Raw genomic sequence first — 21,240 nt, 5'->3', positions numbered from 1 at the left:
TCCAAAGACAAATTAAACTAGCAGGAAATCAAGCCATAGCTCTTTTTGACGTAGTAGCAAAGTTCAGGGATTCCATGTGTATGGCAGCCCCTACCATCGTTTCCCAGGAACAGGCTAACAAATTTAACCATTTTTTTGAAGAAAAGATTCAGGATATCCAGGAAAATATTTCCAAAGTGAAAATGGAAGAAAGCTGGGAGGAGCCCCCAGAAGAGGTAAAAGATCTAAGGGCGAAGCTGAGAGCTATTTCAAAAGCGTTGATAAGGAAACGGTGCTGACCCAGATACTCCAACTGAAACCTGCCAAGGATCTGGCATTCCCTATACCAGCATGTACAGCTATTCGGTTGGCAGCAAATCTTGCGCCATTCTTAACAAAGTTTATCAACAAATCTTTAATGGAGGGTTATGTTCCAAATGCCCTGAAGGGAGCACTGGTAAAACCTTTATTGAAAAAGCCAAACTTAGATCCAACAGTCTTTAAAAGTTACCGCCCGGTAGCCAATTTATGTTGGCCGACTACGATCTTGGAAAAACTGGTCTGCGGCCAATTTCAGGACTTTGTGGATAATAAGAATATCCTGGATGAATGTCAGTCAGGGTTCCGGCCTAATCATGGAACTGAAACTGCTTTACTAGCAGTTTGGGACGATCTACTGGAAGCCTCGGATAGAGGTAGATCGACAATCTTGCTGATGCTGGATTTATCCACGGCGTTCGATACTATTAATCACAAAATCATTCTCCAACGGATTGGGATGGTGGGAAGGGCTTCAGAAGTGGTGGTAAAATGGTTTAGCTCATTTCCGAAGGATAGGACTCAGCGGGTAACACTGGGAGGGTTTCTATCAGAACTGTTATGGTTAAAATGCCGAGTCCCACAGGGGTCAGCACTGTCACCATTGATTTTCAATCTATACATCCGGCCACTATTTGACATCTTACAGAAGTATGGATTGAGATTTCACTCTTATGCTGATGACACCCAGATTTATGTGGAAACAGAGAATATAGAGGAGGCCTTTGAAAAAATTGATCAGTGCATGCAGGAAATAAAAAATGGATGGCATGCAATCAGCTATGCTGCCAAAACAGAGGTTATCCTATTTAGTGCTGGAAGTAAGCTGAGGGCCGAAAAACAAGAGACAACCCCACGTGTCCTGGGGGAAGATATCCAGTTTTCAAAGAAAGTAAAGAATCTGGGATGTATATGGCTGGAGAACCTGGGCAGTGAAGCCCAGGTGGGCGCCAAGGTAAAGGCCGTATATTATTCACTACGCATGCTTAGGAATGTGCTTCCATTTGTGGCAACGGAAGACCGTGCTGTGGTCGTAGGGGCGTTGACTCCCATCTCGATTACTCTAACAGCCTATTGACAGGAATACCCACCAAACAGATGAGACTTCAAAGGGCATAGAATGCAGCAGTTAGGCTGATAGCCCATTTGGGCAAAAGAGATCATGTGTCACCCTCACAGAGATCTCTCCATTGGCTGATAGTGGAGGATCGGGTAAAGTTTAAGATAGCCTGTCTGATGCACAAGTGCTATTATAACACACCGAAATATCTCATTGCCAAGATTCACCATCTTGAGCCATCCAGAGATCTTAGATCGGGAGATAAAATGCCAATGTCCATACCCCAGACTAAGCAGGTCTCAAATGGGGATAGGAGGTTCTCGGCCTTTGGCCCAAAGGTATGGAATCGCCTACCACTTACCATTCGTTCATGCTCATCGCTGGAAAGCTTTAGAAAGGCATTCAAAACCTTCCTCTTTAAGTAAATTTAAGAAATCTATACAACAGCCGCTACACTGTGATTACCTTGGTCACTCTGATCGATACAAACCTTAGCAATCATCAGCGCCCGAATGCAGTTCAGTCTGCTTGGTGGGCGTTAGAAATCCACAAAATCAAAGGTCAGTGCATGTGTGTTTATGTTAGGCTATGCTTTTATACTTGAGCCATAAATGGGTCACAATGCAACAAATAGGTCTCTGTTGAAACATGATTAGCCAATAGCACCAAGGTGCCATGCAGCAAACGTCTGCGCTTTATTAATACCCAAACATAAACACATAATTTACTCAGTTGACCCTTAACTAGTACATAATTCGTGAACTAACCCTGTGGGCGAATTTCTGGTGGGGCACTGTCAAAAGGTTCAGCTCATCTTTTCCAATGAGCAAGTAAGGGCCGTTTAGGAGAACATTTGTCTTTTAAACATATCCTATTAACTGCTGCCAGGTTTTAAGAGGTAATTTAAGAAAATAGTATGCAATGTAATACTATTAACATCCAATTAAACACATCGGCTGAATGCTTAATTACCTCCATGCAGTGACAAGCAGGGATATGATGCCCTCATTAAATCCTTCAACAGCCCATCAGCATGTTCCTGCTTATCGACAAAGATAATGACAGAACCTTTCTCCTGGTTATTTCCCAACAGCTCCAGCAGTTTCAAGAACTTTTTATCCTCTTCTATTACAATCTACAACAAACAGAAAATGAAAAGAATATGTTACATACAATAACTATTTCATTTACACAACCGATGCACCAACTCGCACTCCAAATTGCTGCTAGTCCCTTTATTGTCAAAGTGATAGTTCACACGAAGCATGTCATGCTGATAAGGTGTCAGTGCACAGTGAACCTATCATAAGCCTTTCCACCTTCTCCTCTCCACATGAAAACACTGCCTCTCCCCCAATGCTGTGGATTAGGCAGAATTGCTGGCAGTACCCTATAGGACCACTACACACAATTAGGACTACAGGTGTCAGCCAAACCAACCTTTGGCATAAGTCTGCACCACACAGTTTTTGGTAGCGAGCTGAGCAGCCAGGCTTATCTCAAGAGTGAATGTGAGCAGTACAAGTAGCTATACAGAGGACTTTCAATCACAGTGGTTCAAGTAGACACTTATACTCAAGGTTTCTTGGTAAAAACACTTAGTAATTTATTACACAATCATTTAGAAGAAGGCAACTTAATATTATATACCAATACACTTCAATACAAAACTAAGCTTTTCAGACAGTTTGAGCGCCCCTGAAATAGGAGCTAAATGGCAGTTCAGTTACTTAGCAGTGAGCAAAAAGGACAAAAGTAAGTCTGGATAGGAAAGAGCAGTTCTGGTATCAAGCGGTAAAGTCTTTGCAAAAGTTCTCACAAGTAGTTTAGACGAAAAAGGATCATTTGTCAGGTCACAAGCTGATTAGGCCTGCAAGTTGGTAAAGTTTCACGAACTTTCACAGCGACAGTGGCGTTCTCTGAATCGGGTTGGCACAGTACCATTGTATGAAGAAACAAATGTTGCAGAAGTCGTGGTACCTGGCAGGTCCTGCAGATCTCGCTGTTCCTGAGCCTCCGTCGTGGGGACAAGAGGGAGGATGTTGGGGGACTCCTGCTCTGCACGGGATCCTTGAAGAAAGCAAACAAGATGGTCACTTCAGTCCAAGTAGCTGTACATTCAAGAACACAAACTGGTGTCCCTGGTTAATCCTAACCAGCCTTGAGAATGGTATCCAGGTGTCTTATGAGTTGATTGGTCCCACCAACTCAAAGGAAGAAGACGTCCTTGAAGGAGCTTCTCTGTTGAATGGAGTTTGGCACTTCGGACCTGCAGCAGAGCTTCACCAGGCAAATCAACAGTCCAGGAGTTGGAGCAGCCGTCCTCTTCCAGCTTGTCTTCGGTTCTTTCGTTCCAGTGGTTGACTGCTTTCCAGTCCAAGAGACTCGCCTTTTAAACAGTTTTCTCCCTTTCATTCCAGCCTAGCTGTCAGTCACCCAGCAGGGTGGCTGTTCTTGCCGGACAGTCAGCCAGCCAATCACGCCAGAGTGCATTTGGGTCTCCTAGGAGACTAAGCACAGGGAGTTTCTGGCACCTCACTCACTTCCTGCCCACCCCAGACACTCAGACGCCAGAGGCAGTCTTCAGTCCTGAAGCCCGCCAAAGGCACACAAACAAAGGGACCAAACCTGGCGTGCAGAGACAAACACTAGAATCCTGTCTGTGCAGACTAATGTTCTCAATTTCCTCCAGCTGTGACACTTGTTAACATTGATTAGTATGTTAGGATGCTATGCAAGGCAACGTTTTCAATACTGTCATGGAGAGATTTGGGTTGGTGGTCACAAACATTTCTGAGTATGCATGGGTTAAGTCTATTTATGGAAATGTAAGGTAGAGTGGCGGGGGCTTTCTGGTGTAGAGTAATTGCTCTACACCTCACCCATGCCACACTTATGGTTTTTGTTGGTGTCTGGTGACTGCCGGCTTCTCAGGCTTCCCCTGCTGACACCGGCAGACACATCTTGGAGCCGCCAATGTAGGTGCCGCCCTTGGCCTTGAGCCCTTAGCCGCGGGGGCTGCACGGTCAGCGGGCTGCCCCGTGTGTTCCTTATGACCGCGCAGAGCACCAAACCGGTCGTGGGGGTGGTGCGGAAGGCGGGCACAGGTAGTCAGGAAGCAATGGGGCTACCGGGAGAAGAAGTCGTCGAGTGAGCTGCACGTGCTTTTTAAAGCACTTGTAAAATAAATATGGGATGCTCTGGGGGCCTGAGCATAGACACCACGCCAGGGGAATTCAGAAATTATTTGCCGGAATTCAGCCGGCAAACTAGGCATGCAGATGGGGCCTGGAGATGGATGATTCCCACACAAAATGGGCAAGATAGGGGTACTGGGGCAAAGGACTGCGCTCACCTGCTTCCATGATGTTAAAAGGAAGCGGGTGGGGGTCCGGAGTCACTAGACCCAAACAACGGGAGTAACAGCCAATCAGAGGCTGTGGCCGGGATGGGAGGCGGGAGGGAGAGGGCAGAGCAGGAAGTGCTCGCCGGCAAACTAGGCCTGCACACGGGGCCTGGAGATTGAGGATTCCCACACAAAATGTAATAAATAAATTGTTTCGCCAACCATCACTGCATGGGTCGCATGCGCAGGTGTGCGTATGGAACCAAGTAAATGCAAGATGCCATCATGCCTAGCAAGCGCATTGCTTTGCGCACCCTTATCTGGCAGCCGGCTTAATGTGGTATTTGCAACAACCTGTTTTGGACTCTTTCCTCTGACAGAAAGACTAACCCCTTGTGTGTTTAAGACAGCTCCTAGGAACTGTTTGGTTGTGCTTTGCACCTGGCTTGACTTTCTTGTTGATTGAGAAGCCCAATTGAAAGACGATTGATAGTCTTTTGAATGTTTTGCGTGCAACTTAGGGGGACTCCCCCGTAATGAGCCAGTCGTCCAGCTAAGGGTAAACTGGAATTGCACCCCTGCGCAGGTGTGCTGCCACCACCAGCAGTACCTTTGTGAATACCCTTGGAGCAGATGCTATCCCGAAGGGTAGCACTTTGAATTGGTAGTGCTGGTTTGCCATCTTGAAACGCAAGAATCTTCTGTGCGGTGGGAACATTGAAATATGAAAATAGGCAACTTTCATATCCAGTGTTGCCATGAAATCTCCCCTTTTTAGTAGAGGGATTACCTCTGATAGCGTAGTCATGCGGAACTTTTGTGGCTTTACATATTTGTTTGCAGGGCGTAAATCTAATACTGGGCGCATGTTTAGATCTTTCTTTGGCACAAGGAAGTAGGTTGAATAAATATCCTTGTTTACCTGGTTGGCCTGGACGATTTCGATAGCGTCCTTTAGTAGAAGTGTGGCAACTTCCTCAAGGAGGATACGCTGGTGTTCCTTTGAATGAATCTTTTGCCGTGGGGGTGGGAGGGTGGGTGGTTCTGGGGTAGTTGGAGGAGTTCTATACATCATCCGCACAGCACCCATCTGTCTTAGGTGAGCCCCCTCCCATGCATGGGTGAGGCTGGAAATGTGCCCTCCTACTGGAGAGGCATGGGAGAGCACCTGAACTGGATAGTCACTGCTTTTGTGGAGGGGTACCCCCCTCGAGCGGAGTTGCCCCTGCCACAACCTCAGGATCTACGCGGTCCTCTAGGATAGTTTTGGGAGGACCGACCTTTATTATTTCCCCAGGGCGCCCCTTGGGTTTGATTGTAATTGGACCCCCGTTGTGAATTTAGGCCGCAAAAAAGGCAAAAATTGCCATTACCCTCTGGCCAGGTGGCTTGTAGGTGAGTTGCCCCAAATATTTAAGTGTGTAATACTCTTCTTTCGCTGTCTTAAGGGCGTCCTCGACGGCCTTGTGGAAGAGCACATAGGGTTTAATAGGCATGTTAATCAGGATGGCCTGCGTCTCCGGTTTGAAACCGGATTGTCTCAGCCAAACGTGACGTTTAATAACGGTCCGCTGAGCAATAAGCCTTTCGGCGTTGTCCGTAGCGTAAAGGATGGTTTTAAGTAAGCAACTTGACACTACTCTTCCATCTGCGGCCCCCTTAGCTAAAAGGGACTTCATGGTTCCTGGGCAGAGGACAGTAAGGCTGACACTTCCTTCCATTTGTGGCAATTGTAACTGGCCAAGAGTGTTGCGTTGTTTGCAATTCTGGTTTGGTAAGCCGCGGAGGAGGCAACCTTTCTGTCCATAGTATAAAGCTTCTTGCTTTCCTTGTTGGGCGGAGCCTCGGGAGGAAGCAAGGGGGGGGGGGTGCCCGCTTTTTTCCTAGTTGTAGTTACGACTAGCCAGTCTGGCCTTAGTTGACCTCTAATGTACAGAGGGTATGAAGGTGGGGTTTAAATAGCTTCTCTATACAGGGATTTACAGCTTTTGCGAGGTTAGGGGTCTCTAATGACGGCTGTATTGACTTGAGGAGAGGAATAAATTGCGCCAGTCTTCTTGTCCCCAAGGATTTGTTCTACAAAATCCTTATCCTCTTATACCTCCTGGGTCTCTATTTGAAAGTGCTCTGCCAACTTGGCTAGCACCTCATTTAGAAGGGGCTGGTTGTCAATTGGGGAATCAGTGATTGGGGGGGGGTCCTGATCAATAGGTGAGTCCATAGAATACATATTGGCATCTGGGTTAGCGTCTTGGTCTTCATCGTCCCCATAATAAGGGTCTGCTGCATCCTCATCGTACTGAGGGTCGGCTGCCTCTAAAATAGAGAGGTCTTCGTGCTCGGAGTCCGGGTCATAAAGTTCTAGGACTGTGCTATGCACTGGAATTTCGGGACAAGACCTTTTAGTAGAGGGTTGAGAAGGTTTAGCAGAGACTTGTGACCCACAGGGAGCAGTAGTGGGGGGAGTGGAGTAGAAACTCTCGAAATATGCAGGGTCTTTTTCGTAGAAATCGGCAATAAAGGACATTCTCCTCATGACTGTATGTCTTGTGATGACCGCTCTGCTGAACTTGGGATGACCAAGGGTTGGGAAGGTAGTCCCAAATCTTCATCTGTGGGAGGAATAACCCCAGAACGTTTAGGCCTAAACTCTAGAGGTTTATCCTTATGGGGGATGGGCCTAGATTCGAGTTTTTTTCTTTACGAGGGGTTTTATCCCTACGAGGAGTCTTAGAGGACTTTTTCTTGTGCTCTTTATCCCCCGCCCCCGGCACCCGAGCAGCTTTTAACCAACTGTTTGGGGCCTGATACCGGATCTGACGCAGAGCGTTGATTTTCGGTGCTGGTAGGGCTGAGGCATCGTCTGGGGACGAACTGCCCTCAGTGAAACTTTTCCGTGCGACACCCGTGCCGTCTTTTAACGGTAGAGTCCTGTCGTGCAGTGATCTCGAGCGAGAGTGCTCATAGGACAGGGATTCAACAAACCTTTCCCTGGGTGTCGTGCGTTGTCGACCGCTCGACCCATATGTCGAGTCTCGACCTGGGAGTATGTGTTTAGTGGTGGATGGAAGTGTAGCGCTTCCGCCACTGGGTGTTATCCCCAAAACAGGGCCGCCGGCCTGTGCTCCGTGGTTGGTGGCCTGCGCTTGGGTAGCCGAAGCTACCGAGTTGCCCTTGTCGTCCTAAACGGCGGCGTTGCTGCCATAACTGAAAGCACCTTCTACCTCCATGGCCTTGAGTTGCCTAGCGTAGTGGGCCCAGCGTTTTGTCGATTGGTCCTTTAAAGTCTTGGGCTTGAAGAGCCTACACGCTCCACAAGAAGCCTCGACGTGGTCTCTTGGGAGACACAAGTTACAGAATAAATGCTCATCGAACCACGGAAATGTTCTATTGCACTTGGGGCAGAATTTAAAGGGGGTCTTGTCCAGAAGTACAAAATATGGCAGCTGGGCAAAAGTAGTGTAAGAAAAGGGGCATATACATCCTAGAATGCCCTCTCTCCCTACTGTATGGGCTGAGGACCGGGACGGCCTTCCAAGGCCGAACGGTCCGTCGCGGTAGTCCTTCGACGTGAAGTCTCTTTGTCTTCACCGATGCAATATTTCGATGGTCGGTGAAATAAAGGATAGAAAGAATGAACTATCGGTAATTGAAATAAGGTAATGGCTATACGGCGAAAGAGGAACTCTGCTACACGCGTCCGTCTAGAATGGCGGAAAAAAAACAATCCGAGGGACCTCGATGCGTGAGTGATCATGGGTACAGTGGACATCACACTGGGTATAGTATTACTGGCACGCCCTGTCGACGTTCCTTTTTCGAGTTTCGAAAACAACTGTAATACTCCGCAGCTTCCACTAGAGGTCGCCCTATGCACAGCATGTGATCTAAGCAGATTCCACAAGTCTCAGAAATAATATATATATATATGGTTTTGATTGATAATACATGTGATAATCATATGCTTAGAGTAACTTAAAGGCCTTATAAGTAACTATTTTTGATAAACAAGTGTTGCTCTTTGTGGACTCATTGTATCCTATTAGGTGGGCTTGAGAAAAACTCCCTACGGTAAGACTTTGTCAAAGCTGATCTCTGGGAATACAGAGCTGCAACTTCTAGTATAAGCCTGTACTACTCAAGGTAGTGGTAGCAATGGCAGAGCAGCCAGGCTTATCTTATGAGGGAGATGTGGGCTGTAGGTTAGTGCAAAGAACCCAATATATACACCCACGCACACCTTTAGAAAGGTAAGTACTGTTTCAACTAATAGACGATAGAAAATCAATATAAGAACTCAAAGGTAAGTAAAACCACTGTTCTAGTTACTCAGAATGTTCTGTTGGAAGGAATACAATGAATGAACACCATCAACATTAGCAGGTAAGCACTTTTCAAGACTTGTAATACTTTTCAGAGGTTTCAAGGCTTTAGAAGTCCATCCAAATCTAGGTATTTTTTTTTTTTTTTTAAGTATTTTATTAACATTTTCAAATAAGCAGGCCAACAGGCACCAAGCCTAAAGAATAAGAATCAAAAAGGAGACAGAAGGCAGTTATACACGTCATATTGCTATGCGACATTCTTTAAGTGAAGAAATAAGGAAGAAAAAAGAAAGAACAGTACTAAGGAAAAGGGGAACAAAGGAAGAAAGCAACAAAGAACAAAAGGAAACTGAAAACCAACCAATTATGCCATTATAATTCCGGTTCACCCCACCTCCACTAGTATTAACTCATACTCCGGTATAGGTGTAAGTCTCTATGCCACAAAGTCCGTGCTGCAAAGTAAACAAAATAGGTGAGTATACCATGTATCAGGTGTCCAAAGTTTACGGGGGTTTGTCATCTGAGGGGTATAATGCAGTATTAGCCAGGGACTTGCATGCCTCAAAGAGGGGGACCACTTCACCACCATGTACATCTATGGCCCTGCCCCAAGCCGCAGTTTCCGCCAAACACCAGTGTCGCATCTCACTCAGCCAGACCATATATTTTGGTCCCTTGCTCGACTTCCACGTCATAGCTATGCATCTCTTGCCCAAAATGCAAGCCAAGTCCATGAACCTGACCGTGTGTCTGTTTACCAACCCAGGAGTACATTAGCAGAATGCACTCCTGTGGGGACCATTGATACCTTGTGATGCCTGCCTTTACACTGGTGTGCTTAATCGCCTTCCAGAACCTCTGCACAGACTCACGCTGCCAAAACATATGCATCATGTGTGCTTCCGCCCTACCACACCTGGGGCAATTGGATGTCGCTTCCTTGCTGAATTTGGCGACCCTAGCCTGAGTTAATATGTTCGGTGTAGCACATTAATCTGCAGGAGCCGAAACCTTGCATTTCGTGAAACTTTTCCACCATGGCCGAGCACCCATTGCCATTGCTTACCCGTGAAAGCTAAGCCTAGGTCAGTCTCCCACCTAGCTTTTAGCCGCGTAAGGTCTATACGCGTGCCTTCCATAAGGGCTTTGTACAACCGGGACACAGGCCTCCAGCCATCTTCCAACTCATACATGAGCGATAAAAGAGCGTTTGACTGTGGTTCTGTCAGCTATGTCCTGCCAGGTTAGTTTTGCATATTTGGTGATTTGCATGTGTCTCAGGAATTGCCCTTTGGACAACCCCTCTCTGTGTGAGGTCAGAAAACTCTATAGGTACCATTCTCATACAGGTCACCCCACCTTGCAATGCCCACCTCCTCCCAGCGCCTCATTGTGTGGATTTCCTGTCCCTGCTTTTCCACCTATCAATATGGGCCTATGAGGTGTGTAGGGATTGGGGGGGTCTTCAGAATTTTCCATGTCCTCTGCCATATCCTCCTACCTACAGTTAATAATAAAGGTTGTGCATATAGTGTGGCAGGTGGGCGCCAGAGCGTTTTCTTTAACCGCACCGGATGTATCAGAGACCCAAGTAAGGTGTGCTTCGCATTCTGGTCATCTGCCATCCATTTGGCTAGGCAGTTGAGGTGTGCTGCTAAGTAATACAATTCTAACCTGGGCAATTTTACCCGCCTTGTTCGAATGGGAGTGACAGTGTATTAATAGGTAATTTATGCCTTGTGGGGCCCCATAGGAAGTCTCTCATTACTGTTTCCAGCTCCCGAAAAAAGGGGGCCTCTGCGACGTTAGTGAAACTATATAACAGCCTCTGTAGTATAATCATTTTTGTGATAGCTACTCTGCCCATTAGCGTGAGGGGGAGACGCGACCAGAATGCCATGGAACTCTTCACACCCTCCACCTTCCGCAGTGTGTTCAGCATGTGCATAATTTCTGGTGTGTGTGCCATCTGTAGCCCCAGATACCTGAAGCAATCATGTTTCCATTCCAGCACCCAATCTAGTGTAGCTGTCAAACGCACATCATTTAGTTCTGCGAGAGGGAAGAGGCACGACTTGCGTCTATTAAAGGCAATCCCAGACAGACTGGCAAAATGATCTAATACTTCCAATATAAGGGGCAGATTGTGTTGTGGTTGACAGAGGTAAAGTAATACGTCATCCACGTACAACAAAAGTAAGTTGTACCACCGATACGTATCCCGACCTCTAGATACTCCTGCCTAAGATACTCCGCAATGGGCTCGAGCGCTAAAATGTATAAAATCGGCGAGCGGGGGCACCCCTGACGTGTCCCCCTCTGTATATCCCATATCACGGATACAAGTCTTCCCGTCTTAACTCTAGCAACAGGAGATGTATAGAGAATTTTAACCCATCTATGAAAATTACCTCCAAATCCAAACGCCTTCAATGCTGCTTCCAACCACTCCCAATAAACTGAATTGAAAGCCTTTACCGCATCTAGCGAGGCTACTACATACTGTCCTGGACTACCTTTGGTCTGTTCGATTATGTGCTGCAATCTAGGCAAGTTTAAGGTAGTGCAGCGACCAGGTACGTAGCCTGTTTGGTCTGGGTGTATCAATGACGCAATGTGCTTTCTGAGCGAGACGCCAGCATCGTTAATAGCTTAACGTCAGCATTCAACATGGCCAGGTGTCTATATGAGTCACATGAGTCAGCTTCCTTCCTAGGTTTGAGTTTGGGAATCACCCATGTTTCTCGCATAGAGTCCGGGAGAATCCCCATTTCAAAGGCTTCTTCAAGAGCGTAGGCGCCGATTCCTCTCTATAGGTCTTGTAAAATTCGGCCGGGAGACCATCGCCTCCTGGTGTTTTGCCCGCAGCGGTTGCCGCCATCGCTTCTTCCAGGTCCTGCACTGTAAATGACTGGTCTAAAAAGTTGCGTTGTTCACCGTTCAAAGTGGGGAGCGCGATTTCAGCAAAAACATCTGTTAACGTTGCCGCTGGAATACATGCTGTATGACTATAAAGTTTGGCATAGTAAGTGGTAAATATGTCATTAATAGTGGATTGCGTTCGCCAGGGTACTCCACATTCATCTCTGAGTAGCGTGATCTGGGCTTTAGGATATTCATTTCGGCACAGCAACCCTCTGCATGTGCGCGCTCGATCTGTGAAGCGTAGTCGAATTTCGACAATCGCTCCGAAGCGGCTTGGCACTCCAGCCGTGCCTCTCGGAGTGGTCGCTCAACTAACTGGTCTGCCAGTAGCCTGACTTCTAATATCCGTATCTTATCTTCAAGTACATCTAAGTTCTCGTTTGAGCTGTCTGCGGACACCCTTTGCTTTAGCGATAACCTCCCCTCTGGTGACCACCTTCAATGCCTCCCAGACCGTCGCCCACCTGCTCATGCTCCCAACGTTCTCCTCCAGGTATCGGGACAGGACCTCATGAAGCTGCTCGCGGAACGCTACATCCTGCAGGGCATCTGTGGGCAAACGCCACATCGGGACCGGGGATCGAGGCGTGCCGAGGTTCCATACCACCACCAGAGGTGAGTGATCTGAGACCACTTGCCCCATGTACTCCGCTCCTGTAAAAAAGGGCAACTGTTCCATACCCATAAAAAAGTAGTCCAATCGGGTGTGGAGATCGTGCACTGGGGAGTAGCAGGAGAATTCCAGTCTATCTGGGTGCATCTCTCGCCAGACGTCCACGACGGACAGTTCCATCAGAGCCGCATTAAGTGCCGCTCCCGCCGTGTTGCCCCCTGACTTAGCTGGTTTAGATCAGTCCCTAATGTCATCTCATACACAAATGAAATCGCCCCCATATGAAAAAGGCATACATGTATGATGCTAGCTTAGCTATTGAACTCTGGATATAGGACGCTATTGCATGATTTGGGAAATAGGAATTTAAAATAACCACCTGTATCCCTTTGACATACCCTCTCAGGATTGCATACCGGCCATTCACATCACTGTCACAGATAAGGTACTGAAATGGTAGTGTCCCACTAATCCATGCAAGGACCCCACGTGCAAATTTGGAATAGGTGGTCCCATACACTGCACCTCCCCAGTGCTTCACCACCGATTCCTGATCTGTGGCCGTTAAGTGCATCTCCTGCAATAATGCAACCGTGACCTTCCCCCGCTGTAATTATGACTCTTACATTATTTCTCTTCATATATGTGCCCAAACCTGACATTCCATGTTATAATATTAACCTGTGTCATGTTGTGTGGTGCGAAAAAGTCTCAATCTGCTGCCTGCCTCTATCTATATATCTATATATGATACATTACTCACCGTAATCGTATTTCTGATGCTTGTATCTGCTTAGATTCACATGCTGTGCATAGGCCGACATCTAGTGGAAGCTGCGGAGTATTACAGTTTGTTTTTCGAAACTCGAAAATGGGTGTCGACACAGGGCGTGCCAGTAATACTATCCCTAGTGCGACGTCCATTGTACCCAAGATCCCTCACGCGTCTAGGATCCTCAGATTGTATTTTTTCTGACATGAGGTAGCATGAGGAGTAGCGCAAGTACAGATAATCCAAGCAGATAGACAGAAAGGTAAGACTACAAGCAATCATGCGCCTTCTCTCAGAGGGGAGGAAGGGTGGGTCGCATGTGAATCTAAGCAGATACAAGCATCAGAAATACGATTACGGTGAGTAATGTATCCCTTCTGAGGCTTGTGGAATCTGCTTAGATCACATGCTGCGCATAGATTAGCGAGCAGTACCTGAAGAAGGAGGTGGGATGTGAGAAGGGTCATGAGCAAATAAGTGTCTTAGAACCGCTTGTCCCACTTGTGTATCTGCCTTGGAATGGGTGTCAATGCAGTAATGCCGAGTAAAAGTGTGAATAGAGCTCCAAGTAGCTGCTTTGCAAATGGTGTCAAAGGGTACATTTGCAATGAAAGCCAGAGTGGCCCCAATGCCTCTAGTAGAGTGGGCTCTTGGCGTGAAAGGCAGAGTTCTTTCAGAGAGTGAGTAACACAGCTGGATACAGTTAATAATCCACTTCGAGATAGCACCTTTAGAGATGCGATCCCCCTTCTCTGCCTGTAGCTACGGAGAGAAAAAGTTGATCTGTTTTTCTTAGCGGTCTGGTTTTATTTACGTAGTAGAGGACCGCCCTACGCACATCTAGGGTGTGTAGTTTCACCTCAGCTGAGCTTTGCGGGTCCTGGAAGAAAGCCAGAAGCTCGATGGACTGGTTTACATGGAATTTTGATATAAATTTAGGTGAGAACCTAGGGTGTGTGCGTAAGACCAGTTTGTCTTTATGGACAGTAAAGAAGGGATCCTGCACTGACAGAGCCTGAATTTCACTGACCCTTCTTATAGAAGTAATAGCTACTAAGAAGGCCGTTTTATAAGTCAGGTGTTTGAGACTGCTTTTATGCATGGGTTTGAAAGGGGGGGGGCCCATGAGCTTGGCTAGCACCACATTAAGGTCCCACCCTGGTGGTGGGTTTGAAATAGGAGGGTGAAGTCTCTTTACTCCTTCCATGAAGGCTTTAACTACTGGTACTTTTCACTACAAAACCTTGCTATGGGAAGTGGTGTAAGCCGACAGGGCTGCCAGGTGTACTTTCAGCGAGTTAAAAAACAATCCTGCATCTAGCAGGTGGAGCATGTATGTAACAATAGTGGAAGGAGTGCAATCAACCGGGTTGATTTGTCTACTATGGCACCAGATAACGAACCTCTTCCACTTGTCAAAGTAACAGTGCCTTGTGTTTGGTTTCCTAGATTCCTTTAGGATGTCCATACACCTGTGGCAAATTGAGATGTCCAAACTCTATGACCTCAGGAGCCATGCTGCCAGGTTCATTGAGTTGGGTTGCTGGTGCACTGTTTGACCTTGGTGCTGGGAAAGTAGGTTGTACCAGGCTGGAAGTTTGATGGGCTCGCACACCGCCATCCTGCGTAGGTGTGGGAACCACGGTTGTCTTGCCCACATGGGAGCAACTAGGACGAGCGTCATCGATTCCTTGTTCATCTTGTTCACCACTTTCCTGATGAGGAGTTGGTGGAAAAGCGTACGCAAACATCCCTGACCAGTTCATCCACAGGGCGTTCCCCTGGGAGTCTGGTTGGGGGAACCTGGATGCAAATCCTGGGCATTGTCTGTTTTCGCTTGTGGCGAATAAGTCTATAGTGGGGAAACCCCACTGAGAGAAGATATCTTCTACGACCTCTCTCTGTAGAACCCATTCGTGTTCCTCTGGGAGGGAGTCTCTGCTCAGAGCATACGCTAGGGAATTGAGCTCCCCTGGAACATGTTGTGATGACAGGAAGATGTTCCGTCTGAGTGCCAATATCCAGATTTTCTGGGCAAGCTTGGACAGATTTGGCGAGCGAGTCCCTCCTTGTTTGTTCAGGTAGGACATGGCTGTTGTGCTGTCCGTCCGGATTTGCACTGACAGGTTTAGTAGGTGGGGCTCGAACGCCTGAAGCGCTCTGAATACTGCCAGAAGCTCTAGCAGGTTGATGTGGTTCTTGGCCACCGAGTGAGACCAAAGACCCTGAGCTGTGTGGTGGAGATGGTGAGCTCCCCACCTCGTCAGACATGCATCTGTAGTGACTACTGCCTGTACTTCAGGATCGTAAAAGGGTTTCCCCTGTGCGAGATTCTCTCTTGTCCACCAGTGAAGGCTTTGTACCAGTGTTGGCGAAACGACCACTAGATCGTCCCACTGACCACTTGCCTGAGACCACTGTTTCGCCAACCATTCCTGCATGGGACGCATGCGCAGGCGCGCGTGGGGGACCAGGTAAATACATGACGCCATCATGCCCAGTAAATGCATTGCTTTGCGTACCGTTATTTGTTGACCGGACTGATAATGCGGAATTTGCAGTAGTATATTCCGAATTCTTTCTTCTGAAGGAAAGGTCAACCCCTCTTGGGTATCTAGGATTGCTCCTAGGAATTGTTTTGAGGTGCTTGGCACCAGCCTTGACTTTTTCTCATTGATTGAGAAGCCTAACTCGTGGAGGTCGATAGTCCTTTGAATGTTTGTCCTGCAAATTTCTGGGGTTTCCCCCGTTATGAGCCAGTCGTCCAGATAAGGGTACACTGGGATTGTCTCCCTGCGTAGGTGTGCAGACGCCACCGCCAGTACCTTGGTGAATACCCTTGGTGCTGAAGCTATCCCGAAGGGCAGTACCTTGAATTGGTAGTATCGGCTGTCCACCTTGAAGCGCAGGTACTTTGTGCGCTGGGAACATGGAAATATGAAAATAAGCATCTTTCATATCCAAGGTTGCCATGTAATCCCCCTTTTTTAGGAGGGGGATTACCTCTTGTAGTGTGGTCATACGAAATTTTTGGGGCTTGACATACTTGTTGGCAGGCCGTAATTCCAATATTGGGCGCATTGTCAAATCTTTCTTTGGCACAAGGAAGTAAGTTGAATAAATACCCTTGTTTACCTGGTGTCCCGGGACGAGTTCTATCGCGTCCTTTTCTAGCAGAATGGCGATCTCCTCGAGGAGAATCTTCTGATGTTCTAAGGAGTGTACTCTTTGTCGTGGAGGATGGTTCCGGGGACGCTGCAGTAGCTCTATACAATATCCCGTGGATACTGTTGACAGCACCCATCTGTCTGATGTGATCCCTTCCCAAGCCTGGGTGAAGTTGGAAATGCGTCCCCCTACTGGGGTTGCGTGAGAAGGGACCCTGAACTGAGCGTCGCTGCTTTGGTGGAGGCGTGCTGCCTCCTTAGCTGGGGCTGCCTCTGCCTTTACCACGACCTCTCCTATTACCCCTGCCGTAACCCTGGGTAGACTGTTGGTTGTTGTTCCACTGTGTACCCTGCCCCTGGGAATAGTTAGATCCTCTCTGGGAATTTTGGCCGCGCGGGCGACGAAAATTACTATTCCCTCTCTGTTAGGGGGTTTATTGGTTAGCTGGCCAAGGGACTTGAGTGCTTTATATTCGTCCTTGGCATTTTTCAGCGCGTCTTCGACCGCCTTACCAAACAGATCGGTCTCCACCGGTTTGTCCAGCAATGATGCCTGGGTTTCTGCCTTAAAACCAGACTGCCGTAACCACGCATGTCTTTTGTTAACAGTGCCCTCCGCTATCAATCTGCCTGTGTTGTCCGCGGCGTCGAAGGTCGCTTTCAAAATGCAACCAGACACGGCTCTACCCTCTGCGGAAATCCGAGCTAACTGGCCCTTTAAAGGAGCAGAGGCTATGAGTGCCGCGACTTCTTCCCACTCATGGCAGTTGTAGCTGGCCAACAGGGTGGTGGAGTTAGCAATCCTTGCTTGATAGGCGGACGTTGAGGCTACCTTCCTGCCGAAACCGTATAGTTTTTTGCTCTCCTTGTCGGGAGGAGCTTCGGACGATGACAAGGGTGTTCCAGCCCTCTTACGAGTGTTGGTGACAACTAGGGAGTCTGGCTTCAGATGTCCTCTTATATAGAGAGGGTCAGACTGGGCCGCCCTGAAAGGTTTTTCAACCCTGGGATTGACTGCTCTGGTGAGGTTCGGGTTCACCAGGGACAGATCTATTCTCCGCTGAATGGACTTAAGGATAGGGATGGTCTGGGCAACAGGCCTCCTTTCTCCCACTAACTCTCCTGCGAAGTCCCTTTCCTCCTGGACACTGTGGGTGTCAATGTGGAAATGTTCTGCTGCGCGAGCGAGAACTTCATTTAGGAGGGGTTGGTTATCGACCGGGGAGTCGGTAACCGGGGCTTCATTCTCTACCAGGGAATCTACTCTGTATGTTTCAGGGTCCTCCTCTTCTTCTTCCTGGTCCTCATCCCCATAGTAGCCCGTCCCGGTTTGCTCTTCTATCATACCAAATTCTTGGTCCTCACCAAAGGAAGCCTCTCCTTCATACCGTGAGTATGGTCTTGCGTAAGGCTGTACCTCGAAGGGTTCTGACCTCATCGGAGTTTCAAACCGGGGGTTTTTACTCGGGGGGGATAGGATCAGTAGAGCCTGAGGGTGTGGCCCCTTGTGGATCATAAAAATCAGCCAAAGAAGACATTCTTGACATGAACCTATCTATGTCTTCACTGGACCATTTTTTGGAACTGGGAATGACTCTCTCAGCAAGTCTATGGGATTTATCTTGAGTAGCTTTGCTGGTTGTAGACCTATCAGCAGATCTGGTTTTGTCTGTCTGTTTAGGGGGAGTGGATTGTCTCACAGGTGTGGAAGAATGTACAGGTAGTTTCTTCTGCTGTTTTTCCCCCTCCCTGTGCGTGGAAAAATGTTTTCCCTGTCCTTTAGTGGCTCCGGAGTTTTTCGACGCCTGGCGTCGAGGATCGGGGGTGGTGTCCCTGTCCTTCGAGCGTGGGGCCTCGCTGGCTTTAACTGCGGGCTCCGACTCCTGGAGCGCGGCCTGGGGGTGGAAGTCGTCTTCGTCTTCCGACGATCGAACTTCTGTTAGCCTAGGAAGCGAGGCACTCTTGGCAAGAGTGGATGATTGCCTGGAGTCACGCTGCGATCTTGATCGAGAGCGCCCAGAGGACACCGAATCGGACCGTTCTGTTTGTGCCTCTTTCCGAGAACTCGACGTTGTCGAGTCTCGGTTGGACTTAGTGTGTTTAGTGTGTGTAATATGTGAAGCGCTTGTGTCGCCGGGGGTCTTCCCCCATAGCCGCCCTGCCGGACGAGCTTCCGAGGTCGGGGACCTGCGCTCGGCTGTCTTTCGACGCCGTCATGCCCTCGCCGTCCGAAAGTACGGCGTCGCTGCCATCGCTGAAGGCGCCCTCCACTGCCATGGCCGCCTGCCTGGCGTGGTGGGCCCAACGCTTCGTCGAACGGTCCTTAATTGTCTTAGGTTTAAACCTACTACACGCTCTGCAGTTCGCTTCAGGGTGGTCCCTCGGCAAGCAGAGATTGCACGTGGCGTGCCTGTCGACCCAAGGGTATTTGCGATTGCACTTGGGGCAGAATTGAAAAGGGGTACCCTCCATACGCACCTTGAGGCAGCGGGCAGTTAAGTGTAGGAAATGTATAAGGTGTACCTATACTCTCCCTACTTGCATGGCCGAGGCCAGAGGCCTTCCGAGGCCGAAATCCGTCGTGCAGCAGCCGACGGTCGATTCCTTCTCCAGCCGGCGTTGAGTGTTGAAGTTCGACGTCGGGGTGGGGAAGGATGTCAATAGATTAATCTTTTAAATTTTTAGCAAAAGTATTGTTAAGGCCAGGGGACTCCGCAAAATGCTTCCGACCAGTATGGCGGAAAAAAACAATCTGAGGATCCTAGACGCGTGAGGGATCTTGGGTACAGTGGACGTCACACTAGGGATAGTATTACTGGCACGCCCTGTGTCGACGCCCATTTTTGAGTTTCGAAAAACAAACTAATACTCCGCAGCTTCCACTAGATGTCGGCCTATGCACAGCATGTGATCTAAGCAGATTCCACAAGCCTCAGAAATATGACAATGCATTACTTACCGTAAAAGCATTTCTGATGGTTGTATCTGCTTAGATTCACATGCTGTGCATAGGTCCGACATCCAGTGGTCATTGCGGAGTATTGCATTTTGTTTTTCGTAGTCGAAAAGGGACGTCGACAAGGCGTGTCTGAAATACTATCCCTATAGTGACGTGCGTTGTACCCACAATCCCTCACGCGTCGAGGTCCCTCTGTTTGTATTTTTCTGCCCTGAGGGAGCCTTCTAGACGTGAGAGTACAGAAAAGAGAGAAATATAGTAGAGGATGTCTATGTTCCTTCCATCCGAGCGGGGAGGAAGGGCGGGCGCATGTGAATCTAAGCAGATACAACCATCAGAAATGCTTTTACGGTAAGTAATGCATTGTCTTCTGATGTTTGTTAATCTGCTTAGAATCACATGCTGTGCATAGACTAGCGAGCAGTACCCGGAGTTGGCGGTGGGTTATGAGAAGGAACAGTAGAGAAAAGATGTCTTAATACTGCCTGTCCCACCTGGGAGTCAGATCTCGAGTGTGCATCTAGACAGTAGTGTTTTGTAAAGGTGTGCACAGAACTCCAGGTAGCCGCTTTGCAGATGGACTCAAGGGGAACATTTGCAATGAATGCTATGGACGCCCCCGTGCCTCGAGGAGTGTGCTCTTGGCTTAAAGGGCAGTTCTCTCTTAGCAAGAGTATAGCAGAGAGTGATGCATTGAACAATCTATCTAGAAATAGTGGACTTTGAAACTGCATCCCCTTCTCTTCCTGCTGCCACCGAGACGAAGAACTGATTAGTCTTCCTCAGTGGTTTGGATCTTTCCATGTAGAACATGACCGCTCTGCGCACATCTAGTGTGTGCAGAGTTTTTTCTCCCAAGTTGGAAGGATTTTGAAAGAACGTTGGCAGTTCTATAGACTGGTTTACGTGGAATTTCCAGATGAATTTCGGAGCAAACCTTGGGTGCGTGCGTAGAACCACCTTATCTCTGAACTGTAACGAAGGGGTCTAGAACAGAAAGAGCCAGTAGTTCACTTACTCTCCTGATGGAGGTGATAGCTGTTAAAAAAGCAGTCTTCAGAGTGAGGTGTTTAAGAGATGCTTTGTGCATGGGTTCGAATGGTGAGCCCACGTTAAGGTCCCATCCGGGAGCTGGGTCAGCTATCGGGGGGTGTATTCTCTTTACTCCCTCCATGAAGGCCTTTATAACAGGGATCTTCCACCACGACACCTTGAGTTGGGAAGTGGTGTATGCAGAAAGTGCCGCTAGGTGGACTTTAATGGAATTGAACACTAGACCTGAATCCAATAAGTGGGTCAGGTATAGAACAATATGTGTGGGAGAGCAGTCAATCGGGTTGATGCTTTTTCCTCTGCACCAGATGACAAAATCTCTTCCACTTGCTAGAATAGCAGTGGCGAATGTTAGGTTTTCTGGCTTCCCTGAGGATGTCCATGCATCTCTGCGGGAGCTGTATATGTCCGAATTCTATGATCCCAGGAGCCAAGCTGCTAAGTTCATGTTCTGGGGGCATGGGTGTAGAGTCCTGCCCTTGTCTTGTGACAGCATGTTGTACGGGCAGGGGAGTTTCATTGGGGGTGATAGAGACATCTCCATCAAGTGAGCGAACCATGGTTGTCGGGCCCACATTGGGGCCACGAGTATCATGGTCACTTGTTCCTGGTGCATCTTGTGCACCACCTTGTTGAGAAGGGGAATCGGGGGGAAAAGCGTGAACAAATTTCCCTGACCATTGCATCGACAGACCGTTCCCCTTGGATTGGTTCTGGGGG

General features: G+C 48.2%; 1 protein-coding gene across 3 annotated transcripts in view; it reads right to left on the bottom strand.

Moving 5' to 3' along the window:
- DDX46 (DEAD-box helicase 46) overlaps nucleotides 1-21,240 on the bottom strand; it is a 1,330,317-nt gene that overhangs the window by 421,898 nt on the left and 887,179 nt on the right. For all 3 annotated transcript variants that reach the window (XM_069652574.1, XM_069652572.1, XM_069652573.1), the window contains exon 15: nucleotides 2,330-2,492. In XM_069652574.1, coding sequence (XP_069508675.1) covers nucleotides 2,330-2,492 — 163 coding nt within the window. The remainder of the gene's footprint in view (nucleotides 1-2,329; nucleotides 2,493-21,240) is intronic.

This window comes from Ambystoma mexicanum, chromosome 3p (assembly GCF_040938575.1).
Source record: "Ambystoma mexicanum isolate Mex_15411 chromosome 3p, UKY_AmexF1_1, whole genome shotgun sequence".
NCBI classification, from domain to species: Eukaryota; Metazoa; Chordata; class Amphibia; order Caudata; family Ambystomatidae; genus Ambystoma; species Ambystoma mexicanum.
Note: the sequence above shows the minus strand (reverse complement) of the source record. Positions and strands in the feature narration are given on the sequence as shown.